The sequence below is a fragment of the Ursus arctos genome, unplaced genomic scaffold (genome assembly GCF_023065955.2).
Source record: "Ursus arctos isolate Adak ecotype North America unplaced genomic scaffold, UrsArc2.0 scaffold_5, whole genome shotgun sequence".
In the NCBI taxonomy this organism is placed as follows: Eukaryota; Metazoa; Chordata; class Mammalia; order Carnivora; family Ursidae; genus Ursus; species Ursus arctos.
The window spans coordinates 31477039-31492054 of NW_026623067.1; the positions used below are offsets into that span (position 1 = coordinate 31477039).

General features: G+C 39.2%; 1 protein-coding gene and 1 pseudogene across 1 annotated transcript in view; one reads left to right on the forward strand and one right to left on the reverse strand.

The window, feature by feature from the left end:
• Positions 1-15016, forward strand: part of HSPA4 (heat shock protein family A (Hsp70) member 4) — a 63416-nt gene that overhangs the window by 22654 nt on the left and 25746 nt on the right. Inside the window, exons 6-8 of the mRNA XM_026507973.4 lie at positions 9964-10021; positions 12029-12169; positions 13940-14062. Coding sequence (XP_026363758.1) covers positions 9964-10021; positions 12029-12169; positions 13940-14062 — 322 coding nt within the window. The remainder of the gene's footprint in view (positions 1-9963; positions 10022-12028; positions 12170-13939; positions 14063-15016) is intronic.
• On the reverse strand, positions 5796-6622 carry LOC113261731 (RNA-binding protein with serine-rich domain 1-like; annotated as a pseudogene).

The window sequence follows — 15016 nt, forward strand, 5'->3', positions numbered from 1 at the left end:
TTTTCCCATATTTTATATTTTCCAGAAACTTCTAGGGATACCATACATCGAAGTAATTTTTGAACTATGATTTTGATTAGCTTAAATTTCTTTCTTAGAGTCCCTAAGTAGGAGATGGGAATGGAAATTTTGATTTTTATAGTAGTTACAAAATAGTGGATTTTTGTTTCAGGTATACAGAGATTGTGATGTGGGTTTGCTTTAGTGTCATAGTGGAAATGAGATTCAGTTTCTGGAGGGTTAGCTGCGATGGAAGTACCTCATTTCAAACTGTGGCTGTAACACTATTTGGATTCAGTTTTTGAGAATCTGGTTGACTCTTGTCCAGAAGAGACCCTTACTTTTCACCAAATACAGGCTTTCTTTATTTTAGCCGCTACTGAGTGCCTCCAATATGCCAGCCATTGTGGTAAGCACCGGAGGTGTACTCTGAACAAATAAAAAAGATCCTGCCATTATGGACATGGGTAGTAGAAAAAAAGCCAGATGCTAAACAAACATGTTATTACTAACTGGTAAAGTCCAGATGGGAAAGTACAGAATACGATGACTGGGGACTAATTTAAATTAGATGTACCATGGAGATGAAAGGTGCTCTTAAAGAAGTACCATTTAAGTTCAGACCTGGAGGATGAGGAGAAATTTACGTGGAGGTGGTGGTTGGGTCTAAGGAAGAGCTGATTAAGGCAGAAGGAACAGCAAGTGAGGAAAACCTGAGGCATTCAGAAGAGCTTGGCACACTTGGCTAACTGAGAAGATCATAACTACTCCTGAGCCACTTGCAAGAATGGTGTGAGGTGGACTGGAGAGGAATTAGGCAGGACTTTGTAAATCATGTTAAGGATTTTTACTTAGGCGCTGTGGTAGTTGATCCAGTTTAAATTTTAAAAATATGATTGGCTTTTTTCATGGTGAATGGATTTATCTGAGAAGGGGAAGAGAAGAATCAGGGTGTTACTTAGGTTATGGCAGTATTTAGTCCATGTGGGAGTTGACGTTGTTCTCTACTAGTGTAGTAGCATGGGAGGGAAGTGTGGGCGGCTTTGAGATCAACTTTGGAGGTTTAAATTGGGGGCATCCATGTTGACGAATTTGATCACAGGAATAAGATGAGAAACCTATTTTTATATTTAGTGGGATTATTACAGTAGAAAGGGTACAACCTTAAAGCTTTGGACTGAAAATGTTAATGGAGTGCCAAACATTACTGAAGAATTGGGCAATACTTTCCAAAAAGAATATAGGGTAGAAATGAATTACTTAGGAAATAATTTCTTTTTGTGAATTGTTTATATTACTATTTTCATGGACTTAGTTCCTAATAAAACAGTGTATTAGGAATTCGAAGAGATGAAATTGTCTATTACTAGCTGCCTTTGAGAGAGAAAACTGAAAGTACGTACTTTCTGGTTAACTGGAAGATTAACATCTGATACCTAACTTGTGCTAGAAAAGTATTCCTATGAAGTAAATGTTTTTACATGTTGTAGAGCTAAGTACAGCAGTAGGAGCTTGAGTCTTGGATTCAAAGGAAAGTTGATTTGTTAACTAAAGTTCAAATTGCTTACACCATTTTCCTTCATATGTCTAATTGTAGCAGTTATGAAAGTAATGCCTTAGAATAATTTAAGAGCTAAAATACAATCTTCTACACAAAATTGGTAGACTAAGCGACAGGAACTTTTTCATTAAGTTCTTAATTGGGTGTCCTAAATTAAAACATTGTTTTCTTGACTTAAGATACCTGTTTGTTGTAACAGTAAAAACTAAAGTGCTGAAGTTTCTTGTCCTCATTATTTGCTGTTTGCTGTGTATCCTTGTGTACCTTTTCCTCAGAGTTCTACAGATATGCATGGTGGGGGGTTAGGTATGTTTAAACAAATAGGATCATACTATATTTTATAAGTTTTCTTTCACATATATTTTAGACTTATTTCAGAGTCAGTAAATATGAATCTACCTTCTTAAATGTAATGTTCTTTATTATGGCTGTAACATTTTTTTTTCACACAGGTTATTTCTAACTTTTGTAATTATAAATAATTGAACAGTAGTCTTTTATACTTAAGTTTACTTTTTAATATTTTTATTTCTGTTGGATAGAGTTCCAGTTGTGAATTTGCTAGGGCAAAGAATATACAGTTGACCCTGTATATCAATATGGGGGTTAGGGGCGCTCACTTCTTTGCAGTTGAAAACCTGTGTATAAAAACCTTTGACTCCAAAAAACTGAACCACTAGTAGCCTGCTGTTGACCAGAAGCCTTACTGATAATGTAAGCGGTTGATTAACACATTTTGCATATGTATTCTATACTGTGTTTTAAAGTAAGCTAGAGAAAAAATGTTACTAAAATCATAAGAGGAAATACATTTATACTATATTGTATTGAAAAATCATAAGCATAAGTGGACTTACACATCTCAAACCTGTATTGTTCAAGGGTCAGCTCTATGTGCTTCAAGTACTGTTGCCAGGATACTTTACACAGATTTAAGGGGTTAATTTATAACAGGAAGATAAGTGATTCACTGGGCATTGTGAAGATTATAATGAGCTAAAACTAAAGTGTTTAGGATAAAGCCAGACACAGTAAATATTGCCCAATTATTTTCTAGTATTGCTGTTACTATCTTTTTGTATTTTTTTATTAATCCTCCTCATTAATGGACTATATGTTGGGATAATAAAATGAAAACTATTTTAGTTTGCCTGAGGGGTTCATAATTTATAGCTTTTAATATGCAAATCTTATTGCTTGGAGGATTTGCTGTGCTTTAGGAACTGTATCATTAAGTGTGAGGAGTTTGGTCTGTTTGATGTCGGTTTTTTGGGGTACTTTATAGTTCAGGGCTAAGGCAGTAAGCAGAGGATACTCTGACTGATATAATCTTTTCCATGCCAGTTTTGCTTAAATCTTTTATTTGACAGTCTCAGCGTTATTGTGGGTTCTCTGATAAACTCATTTTCTTATATCGGTTAAGAAAGAGAATTAGAGCAGCAGCTGTTCTAAATATCCCGAGGGCAGTTCTACACATTTCTATAAACATGAAACTGTGCCTTTTAAGGATCTGTGTTGATTGCAGCTGTGCATAACATCCCATTAGAATGTGCATAAATATTTGGTCAGTAGTATCTCTTACCCATGAAAGGGAGAGTAGTGTTACTCTCTGGCCTAAAAGTATGATTATTTCTAGGCCTTAACAATTAGAACAGGGAAGTCTTGAACTTAGTTTGAATTAAATTCCTGTAATACCAACCTGTATTTGGGAGTGGAGGAAAAGTAATGTCAGGTAGCAAGTGTCCGTTTTTAGCAGCATTGACTTGGAATTGTGTGGCATAGACAGGAAATGTAAGGTAAAGATTCCTGTTGTCTAGAGATGTAACCATTCTAGGTGGAAATATGAATGATAGAAAGCAGTGGTAAATAGAATAAGAAGTCTTGGATGGGTTATTAAGTACAGACTTAAAGTGTCAGTGCAGAGGAGAGGTTATATCCCTGGGGGGTGGAGTGATGAGGAAAGGCAGGGGTGGTACTTGAGCACAGAGGATTAAAATACATGGATGAAAAGTTTGGTATGGTCTAAGTGAAGGTATAGAAGTAGGAATAAATATAATTGGTTTGCTAGGCAGTACAAAAATAGGTATATATGGGATCTGGAGTCTGGTAGTCCTGATTTTGAATCTTGGATGCTTGTATTTACCAGTTACGTTTCTGGATGCATTAACTTGACTTGAATTAGATCTTCATTTATAAAATTGGACAAAAATAGTTCTTTGTATTTGGGAAAATAGTTCTGAGTATTTGGGAAAATCAAGTGTAGGTTGCTAAGCACGTTGCCTGGCATATGAAAGGTGTGGGGAGCTTGACCTGCTTGGTTGAAAGAGAGGCTTCCTGCCATAGATAAAGATTGGATGCAGGCTATGTGTGAATTTTGGAAGTTGCTGGAGAGTGGGGAGTAGTTTTTTTTTTAAATATTTGGTTCTGTCCTTGTTCCATGTAAAAATCCTAATGGAATAATTCAGCCACTAAAAATTTTTCAGATTGTATGTTGAGAGACAAACTAAATTGAGGGTATTTAGCTTACTATTATTTTTAAGGATTTATTATATTTATTAGAATTGCGTAGGAGTATTTACTTAAATGCTGATGGTGGCCATCCATGGTGGGCGTGGTGGTTTGGAATTAAAGATAATGTTTTTTTCCTTTGTCATACTTTTTGTTTTCTAATTTTCTGCGAAGAGCTTATGCTAACTAGAAAGCACTGGACACTAGGTTCTAAAACAGGCTCTAATTTTTGACTTCATCTTTTGGCCTTTCTTCACATTTAAATATTAGGTTTCTTTGTGTAAGCTTTTATTTTTAAAAACCCTTCAATTTGTGCTGTTTGACGTATTGACCCTCATTCAGTTTTTCTTTGTGAATGGAAGTAGGAATTTTTATTCCTCGTGGGTAGATGATTTTGAAGATGGCTGACTAGATTTTAATGGATAGTTTGAGAAGGTGAAGCAGAACTTTCATAGCAAACTAGTTGGTATATTTTTGTATGAAACTCAAACCAGATCTTCAGTGGAGCAATAATAATGGCTAGTATTTTATTATTTATGATGTGCTAGTCTCTGATATAAACCCTTTAAAAGGGGATCAACACAGGGGCACCTGGGTGGCTCAGTCGGTTAAGTGTCCTACTCTTGATTTCACCTCAGGTCACGATCTTAGGGCTGTGAGCTATAATTTGCACTGAGACAAACTTTTATTTAGCTTTTCAAGATGTACAAAGCGATTATTACTGCATTGGGCTCCGTGTTGGGCGTGGAGCCTGCCTAAGATTCTCTCTCCCTCTTCCTCTGCTCCTACCCTGCTCTTAAAAAAAAAAAAAAGTTGATCAACACCTTTAATTTTTATAGCAGGCATATGAGGTAGGTGCTGTGATTTCCCCCATTTTATTTATTTTTATTTTTTCCCAGTCTGTGTTCAAATCCCCCATTTATTCAACACAGTCCTTTCAGTCTGCATAACAGAGTCTAAACACAACAGTGCCTAAAATGCTAGAAGTTTATAAGACTCAAAACAAAAAAAATTATAGTACCGACTCTACAATAAAAGCCAAAAAAGCAGTGTTCATGTTTTCAAGGTAACCTGCAAGACCCCCATGAATAACAGCTGCAACAGAGGGGTCGGTGATGACCCTGCAAAGCTGGCTCTCAACTTGCTCACCAATTTCAGAGAGAAAGGGAGACCTGGGATGTGGGGGTGTGTGCATGAGTACATGTAAAAATAGAACCATTTTCGGTAACACGGCATGTTTGATCCTAGAGGTTGGAAGAGGACGGGGGCAGGGGAGCTGGGCCAGACTGTCAGGAACAGCAGCTGCATTTTCCTGAGACACTTTTTCCTTTTCCTGAGACATTCTGCAGACCCAACAAGCAAGGCCATGATCAGGCCACCAGACTAGCCCCCGGTCATTTGTGGAAATGAAAGTCCTACCCGCAGGCTGGGGCCACACTGCTACCCTGTTTGTCCCTGCTGGCTTTGCCACTAAATTTAACTCTCTCAGAAACGGAAAATGTGGGAGCTTTCTAGCCAGTAAACTGGAGAGCATCTTTACAGGCGCAACCCCAAGCCAGTAACACGCCTGCGGCTGGAACTTTTCAGAGTAAGTCTCAGTTACTCTCTTGAGGGCCTTTCCTGAGTGAGGAATTTGTTTCTTACCAATCTTCCTTTGGCTGGAAAAGTGACCAAATTGAAGTGGAGGAGATAGAAGTTACCGGGCACAGAGCTTCCGTGGCTCTGTTTATTGGGAGGAATTGGAGCTGGAGTGGCTACCGTGGCAGCAGCAGCCAGGGGAGCGACATTGCCTGGTGCACAGGGGACTGCCCCTCAGGGAACTCAATCATCTCATCTGCAGGGGTGACTGGTGCCATGTGGGGGGTGGTGGCAGCATTCTCCTGGGAGGGCTGAATTCCCATGGGGAGGGGGGCGACGTAGGCCAGGGAGCCAGCACAGTGGTGGTAGTGATCTCCTGGCCATCGATTTGTCCTTCATCCATGTCCTTTACCACCTTCTCGGCTTCATCTGGATTTTCTGACTCCATGTATGCATAGCCTTTAGAAAGATGGGTGACAGCCTTTTAGAAGCATGTCAATCTATTAATTTTCCCAGAGGTGGAGAGTATCTCCATGTGTGGTCCTTGCTCACATTCCTAGTGAGCCTCCTGATGTACACTTTGGCCAGGGGAAGGACTCCAGTTTTTCCTTTCCTTTTCATCTCTTTTGGGTGGTTCGGATTTGGAGCGGGAACACCGCCTGTTGTCATGCCAACACCCAGAGGTACTGGTTGAGTTAGAGGAGCTGCTGGAATTGGAGCTGTAGGACATGCTGAACATCCCCAGAAATTGGACACAGAAGAGGAGCTTGAGCCATTGCTCAAGCCTGTGCTGGTGCTGGAAGGAGAGTTGCACCGGGACCTGGTGCTGCTGCCACCCTTGCAAGGACTGTACTTCTTCTGAGTTTTATCCCTGTCACCATCCTTGCTCCACTCCTTGGGGATCCCTTTCTCTTTAGCATGACCCTTGGACTTCTCATCAGGGTGATCTTTGCATTTGGTAGGAGAAGGAGCCATCTTCCCGCCACCGTGGCCTTCTGCCACTGTCCTCAGCTGCTAAGGCCAATGCCCTAATTTTCCCTGTTTTAGAGTTGAGCAGATAGAATTTCAGAGAGATTAAGCAACAGAGAATTCACACAGCTAGAAAGGCAGAGAAAGGATTTGGACAGACCCATACTGATTCTACAGTCTGAGCTCCTTTTACTGTACATGTATTCAAATCAGTAAAGTTGATGGCAAAGTGAAAAAACAATGGATTTCTTTCTTCAGTGCAATAGGCTTACTATTACAGAATTTTTTTTTAAGAATGTGAGCGTTGCTTTGTAGTGATGTTTTCTTATAATAGGGTAAGGAAAGTGTGGACCTTCCCCATACTTTGTAGGAGTTAGCCTTGTTTGAGGCCTTGTTCGCCTGCTGTATCGTGTGGTGAAGATGGACATTCCAGTATTGACACTTGATTATTTTGTAAGAAGTGGTAACTGTTCGTAGTGTGTGTGTATATGAGCCAAAAAAGGATGAATGCAGTTGACTCTTGAATAATTTGGGGGTTATGGGTGACAATCCCCTGTGTAGTCGAAAATCTGTGTGTAACTTGACTAACCAAAAACTTAATAGTGTACTGTTGACTGGCAGCCTTACAGATAACAGAAACCGTTGAATAGCCCATTTTGTATGTTATACGTGTTATGTACTATATTCTTATAATAAAGTAAGCTAGAGAAAAAATGTTATTAAGATAATAAGGAAGAGAAAGTACATTTACAGTACCATATCATAAAAAATATATGTTATAAGTGGACCCCCACAGTTCAAATCAGTGTTGTTCAAGGGTCAGCTGTAATTTAAACTGAGACAAACTTTTATTTAGCTTTTCAAGTTGTACAGAGCAATTCTTACTGTTAAGACAGATGCAGATTTTGAAAGTAACTAAAAGTAAGTAAAAATGTTACCAGACTTCAAGGGAGAATATTACCTAGAACCACTCTGTACAATAGAACATTCATTGAGATGGAGGTATTCTGTATCCAGTTCTAATAAGTTTTAAGAGATAAAAATGATTTGAGTTTTACTTGAGGGCCATTGGGAAGGCCTCACAAAGTGGGTAATACTGTTGGAGAATGAGTGAGATATAGAAGGACCAGAGCGTTTCAGGTGGCAAAAGTTGTCTGAGCAAAGCAGGAAGATGGGAAGACTAACGGGTTGGTTCAGTGTGCCTGAGATGAAGGTGGAAAGTGTGGTTGGGGTTGGGATGGATGGTATGAGGCCTAAGTTCCACAGTAAGGCATCTGGGCTTTATTTGTCGGTTATTGGTTTTATTTGAAAGGTAATTACAACAAATAAGACTGCTTCAGAGTTACCAGGTAGAACATTAACCTTCCAAAAGGACATATAATAAACTTGGGAACGTTAGTGTTTTTTATTGTTAGAGCCAGCAGTTGTTTTGATGAGATGAAGGTTTGAAGAAGGGGCTGCAGGAAACAATGGAAGATAAATAACGTTGCCTTATAATTATGTTGGGATTGACGTGTTGGTGGGATCTGGTGGCTTTTAGAAAAGATGTGAGTTTACCAATCATTACGTTTAGGCTGGAAGGCCTTTTTGGAGCGGAGAGGGTGAATGGAGTGGATGAGATTGTGTTTGGCAGTTTCCGAAATGGCAGTATGAGCTTTGATAGGAGGGACATTTATTTGGTACTGGGGATATTAAAAAAAAATTAGTAATTAGGGGTGTATATATATATGCAGAAAAGCTAATAAGCTTGACCACCTGTGTTTCTCGGAGGCTACCTCCAGCACATTCTGGGCCTGCAGAGTTCAGGGTTCAGAGCAAATCTAATGATATCCCAGGCTATGCCATATTTATACAGTGCAGAGCTACTTGCAACTGCTTTGGGAGATTGGCTCACAGGAGTTCCTACCCTATTGGGTGGAAAGGGCCACTGAGGCACAGAGAGGCCCAGCATTCTGGCAGATTGCACAGGGCTAGTAAGTTTATTTAAATAAAATAATTCTCAGTAGATCATCGAATGTCAGATTTGGACCAAGGCATTATGGCTTCAGAACTTACTCCAGATTGGAAGAACTAGGGGTCTAGGGCAGATAGAGAGAGCCAAAGCTAGAGTGTAAAGTGTGGGGAAATGGTGTAGAGTCCTGACTCCATTTCTTTCAGATTGTGAGATGCTGGATAAATTTACTTACTAAAATCTTTTTGGACTCAGTTTCTTTTCCTATAAAAGAGTGATAAGATGGGGGGTGCTTCTGAAGATTTAATGAGATAATACACATAGCGATTTGTGCAGTCATTGTTATCAAAGTAGGAAGAAGAGGTTTTACTGGATTGAGGAGAAAATAATCTCTGTTTAGGATTTAGTTTTGTCTTTTAGGATTTTTTGGGTGCTTTGCGGTGAATTTGATCTTTAGCTTGAAAGAAAGCAGCTACTGGAAGGGGAGGTGACGAATAAGTGAGAGTAGAGGGAAAATGGGGCAGGGTTCCAGAGGGATTAATTAGAATGAAAAACCTATGGGGAAGCATAGGGGCCATCTAACAAAAGTATCAGTTCCAATATAACTGACTTTTTAAGCTTAAACATGGTGTTTTAAAGTAGTAATACCTGTGAGCAGGTTTCAGTTTTGTTTTCTAAAATAAGCTGCAGATATACATCAAACTACAAAATACAGCAGGCAGTATATGAATTGGTGATTTGGAAGAATGTGTTCATAAGTGGGAATGAAGTTCATTGTCAGAAATTTTGAGTACTTTCGGTGCCTGGCTGGCTCAGGTGGAGGAGCATGTGGCTCTTCTTGATCTTGGGATTGTGAGTTTGAGCCCCCAGGTTGGGTGTACCGATTACTAAGAAAAATAAAGTTAAAAAAAAGAAATTGTGAGTTCTTGGAAGCTGGTTCTGGAAAAATTTTTACTAATATATAGTAGGACGAGTTCTATTGGTTTATAGACTATTCTCTAGGTCAGGTTATAAGCTGTTTGAAAAAGCAAGAGCATTTAATTGAGGTATTAAGAGGGTACATTATTTTGTATTGGGATTTTGAGCACCAGACTTGAAGAATAAGAGAATAGCGGAGACTGGCTAGGTTGCCGCCCTGTAGTATTCTAGACAGATGGTTAACACATCAGACTTGTGCTTCAACATCTGAATGACAGGACTCCCATTATTCTAAGAGGCCAGTCATTTTCTTGGACAGTTTTACTCAGTGGAGAGTTCAAAATCACAGACTTCCTGTGTGCTTTTACAATATGTGGCTTTTTAGCTCAGAGTCAGAAAAGTTGCTTGCTATGGCGATGTAATCCTGTTGGATGTAATGTTGCAGTAAGGTTTGATGCTTAAATGTTTTTTTTTCTAGGGCTTGCATTTCTTTTGGTCCTAAGAATCGTTCAATTGGAGCAGCAGCTAAAAGCCAGGTAGAGTTTTGTTTTTTTCCCCTAAAATAACTTATTTCTCTGCTTTGTCCATCTTTCTCTTCAGCAACTATTTCAGTGCCCATTATATGCCTAATACGACAATCCCTGGGTGAACAGCTGAGAAAGAGGCCTGATCACTAGTCTCATGTACTTGAGTGAGAAGCAAATAGCTTTTTAAAAAGCATGAATAGGGGGCCCTGGGTGGCTTAGTTGGTTAAGCTTCTGACTCTTGATCTGGCTGAGGTCTTGATCTCAGGGTCTGAGTTCAACCCCCGCTTTGGGCTCCATGCTGGACGTGGACCCTACTTTAAAAAAAAAAAAAAAAGATAAAATAGCATGAACAGTATAATTTATTTAGTGCAAACTCCTGGGATGTATTTTGTCCAGATCTTGTTTAAGCAAAGCTTGCTTATTCCTCTGTATTTTATATGTTCCTTGAAGTCTGTCTCTTTGGGTTTTTATCTTAGGCATACTTAGAGTCACCGTTGTTTGCAGATTTTATCTTGTTAATCAAGGTTCTCAAGGAAAGAAAGCATACTTGTAGAAGCACACTTGACTTTTATGTGTTTATTTTATAATTTATAACAGGAACCTAACATTATTTGTTGGTTTCTAAGTAACCAGAGCAGCAAAACCCCAAGAGTTCTGTTGCTTTGAGTGTCTCAGGTTGCTGTAAAATTAAGGAGTTGCATATTTGACCTTTTTATGGTTCAGCCTGGAGCACCATGTAGAATGAATAAATGTTTTTTTTTTCTGGACTGGACAGGGCCTACGATATAAAAGTCCAGGGGTGCCTGGCTGGCTCAGTTGGAAGAGCATGTGACTCTTATCTTGGGGTTATGAGTTTGAGCCCCATCTTGGGTGTAGAGATTACTGGGGGAAAAAAAAAACAACAGCTTAAAAAGCCTAAGAAAATAGTGCTTAACCCGTTGATTTTTTAATTACATTGGGTGTTTTATAATCTTATTTTCAAAAAGTCAAAAGATTTGTTAGGAAGCAGTAGATAGCAAGTACGGAGTTAGTTTGAAATGTCTTTCCTTCTAAAATTCCAGTGAGTTCTTGTTTCTAAACTTGCTCTCGTTATTGAGAACAGTTACTGTACTAAACCAGCTGCCTAGTTCTAGGATAACATAGTTATTGTGACACTGAGTTTCTGCTTGGCAGCCTACTGAAGAAGGGCCTGATTTTGGAGTTTTATAAAAGACTTCTGTGTGCCTTCTAACATAGCTGATGTAGAGGAGCTCTGCAGTTCTTATAAATACAAAAGTAAAAGAAATTTGGAAGTTACACGTGCTACCTTTATCCAAACATCACTGTTAGTATCTTAACGTATAACCTTTTGTGCTCTTTCTATGGATTTAAATGCTTCCCCCACTCCAAAAGTGAGATCATATCATATAGATACTTGTCTTCCAACCTTCTGAAATAATGTTACCCACTGTATGAATATATCATCTGTTTATCCATTCTCCTGTTAATTGACCATCCAGGCTGTTTCCAGTCTTCTGCTGTTGTAAATATTTGGTCACTGTCTTTTTACAGTTATCATTATGTACTTACTGTCCTCTTTTTTTCCTGTAAAGTTTCTTTCACTAGAATTTCTGATTGATATTGCCAAATTGACTCCTGGAAGGTTTGAATCACAAATTATGGTAAAAATTTAATTTTTAAAACTTAAAGCGCATTTTAGGTAAATGTTAATTAGAAGTTTAAGGACAGAAGAATACCTTCGTACATGTACAGCGACCCATCTTCATAGAGAAGTAGGACAAGCTGGGCTGTAGTGCCATCCCGGCCACTGTGGTCTATCCGAGTCCGTTGGTCCTCACTTCTCATGCGAGCAGGCATCATACAGAAAGGTGTAGTGCTGAGGAAAATGAAACCCAGAAGGAAACCTTGTGGAGTTAAAGTGATGCTAGTTTAATCTGAGGCTGTTGAATTTTTTTTTTTTCCTAATTTAATTGCTCTTAGTCTTTTCACTCTGATTCTGATATTCTTTGTCTTTAGGTAATTTCCAATGCAAAGAACACAGTCCAAGGATTTAAAAGATTCCATGGCCGAGCATTCTCTGATCCATTTGTGGAAGCAGAAAAATGTAACCTTGCATATGATATTGTGCAACTGCCCACTGGATTAACAGGTATAAAGGTAAGGTCTCAAAGTGATGCCTTACGATTAAAATACAGTGTTTTATTATATCAGGTCAATTTATATCTGTACCATTCTGAATTCAAGTTGTAGTGAAAATGTTTACATGTGTTTAGGAGAAGGTTTTGGTAGGAAAGACCATTTGGCCTTTTTTGAATGATCTGGATTTTGATTGGGAGCAATAGGTGGCACTGTTAAAATGGGTTGGACAGGTGGGTAGTGGTGGTTTGAAGTTAACATTGCCGTTGCTGCTTATGTTGTTTACTGATGGAGCAGTCTTCCTGGTGTGATTTTAGTGAACGTCTTCTGGAATACCAACCAAAGAACTTAACACTTTAAAGTCACTAGCCAGATGTATGGTCATACGCTTGACAGTAGTACTTACATTGGAAAGAGGTGTTGTTCTTTTGGGGAAAAGGGAATTTAGTCTTTGGTATCTTGAGGACATCTAGGAGAGTTTGTGAAGCATGCAGTGAACTGATCCTACAAAAGAGGCAACTGAGTTTAGCAAGGGAAGATTTGGTGTTTGAGAGAGCGCAGTTGGAGAAGTCAGGATTGTAGGATCAGGCTCAAAACCCAAGAGATGATGAGAATTGTGAGAAAAAGATAATGAGTTGTGCTATGGAGAACTCAGCTGAATTCAGAAGTAAAGAATTCTGATAATGAAAGAATGATCACTGACTGGGTTTACTTAAGATATCTGTGGCAGTAATCTCCGAACAGTTTGAATGGCTGGTAATGGATAAATCTGGAGTACAGGGGAGGCAAAAAGGGAAAAAAAGGAGGTGAGTAGATGGAGGATACTTATAGTCAGGAAAGAAGCAGGATTAGGTATTGGAAGATTCAGTCTAAAGCACTGCAAGAGCCAGAGGAGGAAGAGACTCGGGGAAGATCCGGGAAACAGTGGATGCAAGTACAAGAGTGGAGGAATAGACTAAGAATTAAGCAGATAGAGGGGAAGAAGAGGCTCACGGGAGGGGTGCCTTCCCATCTTTGTCGTGCAGTAAAGTAAGGGACTACTAGATTGTGAACCAGAATAAATTAGGATTAGGCTGGGGAGCGAAGAGTTTAGGAGACGGTGGTGTTCAGGTTCACTTGGAGCAACAGCTGAAAGAAGACAGTTAAGTTTTCAGGTGTGGATCGTATTTGGGGACTGTGGGCATGTGGAATGGGGCTTGTCCTAGCCATTCTTTCAGCATTTCAAGTTTGTAGCCCTTATGCAAGTTGCCCACTTTTATGCAGGGTACGATATCTTGAAGCTTTATTCATTTATCGTTTAATTCAAGTATTTATTGTGTCCGGTTTGTCCTAAGTCTTGGGCCTATAGCAGTAAACAAACTAACAAAAACTATGACCTCAGGCTAGATTGGATCCTGATTTCGGGAATGATCATAAGTCAACACACTAAACAAAGTAAAATGCACATAGTATTCCAGGTCACAGAGTGTCCACCACCAGACCACTTCACGGAGGTAGAGTGTGGGCCCTGGTGAGCTCTGCCAGTTTGCTTCTGCACAGGTGATCTCAGCTTTTGTTGGTGGTCACAGTATACTGTTTACATAATGGTCCTTATCTTCAGGTATTCATGTTTGATAAACATGTTAAAAAGCTAAAAGTGACCTTCAAGTTGTTTTTGCTTCCCAGACTAGTGTTCTTCAGTTCCTTTTTGAGATAAGGTTCCATCGATGATGTGTTAGACATTGTTCATTTTAGGCTTTTAGGTCATGAAAAACTGGAATAAGTCTAGATCCTTTTGTTATTTTATTGCAGGTGAAATATATGGAGGAAGAGCGAAATTTTACTATGGAGCAAGTGACTGCCATGCTTTTGTCCAAACTGAAGGAGACAGCAGAAAGTGTTCTTAAGAAGCCTGTTGTGGACTGTGTTGTTTCGGTGAGTTTGATCCCTGTGTTTTACTGGGGACTTAAGCGATGAAGCAGAGAAAAGAATGTTGTCAGTTGGAAATAACATTGCTTTTTGCCTTCAGTTATGGAGATTATTTTAAGAATTTATCAACGTCTTCATTTTCTTGAGTATTCTTTTCTGCCCCCTAGTTTTTACTCAGCCTTTCTCTGTTTTTCCCATTTGAAGGTTTACCTCAAAGCCCACTTCCCCCTGGATTCCTTTTAGCACCTTACATAGTGCCTGGCACGTGATAGCCACTTGTTTGTTGAATTAGTTGAATACTCACAATTAGAAATGTTATTTTCTTCTTTTTGCTTGCCCTGTACTTAGAACTAAAGGCAGGGCAGCAGTAGACTAATCTTATCTTTTCCATATCCCTTCCATAAGATGGAAGCCTGGCTCTTTATAGCTTTATGCTTGTGGGACAATGGAGTCCTTAGGAATTGTTGAAATTTGGGTGGATGTATTGACTTTGCAGCTGAGTCTCCTCATTCTGCGGTTGTTATATTAATATTTTAGTTCTGTGTTCTCTTTTGTCTTCGTATTGGTGTATTCATCTGCAAAGCAAGGGCTGTTAGGTGACTGTTATCCTGCAGTCTGTTGTCTGATAGATTCCTTGGTTCTTGGCTATCTAGAAAAGTAGAACTGACATTGGTCAGGAAGAATTAGATTATGGTTGTATGCTATATTCTGGGGATTCAAAGAATAAAAGTGATCCTTTTCTTAAGAGCTCGTATTCAGTGCAGGCACTGTTTCTTAGATGCATTTCTGTCATTACCTAACTATTGTATTTTCAGATTTGTCCCCATTTCCCCCACCTAGTGCCCTAACTTTGATTCTCGGTTATGCTCAGTATAGAAGTAAAATTTATGTACAATGGCAGAATGCCCGAGTGGCTTTTCCAGCTTTTGAGATCAAGTTAAAAGGTGATGTATTAAGTTA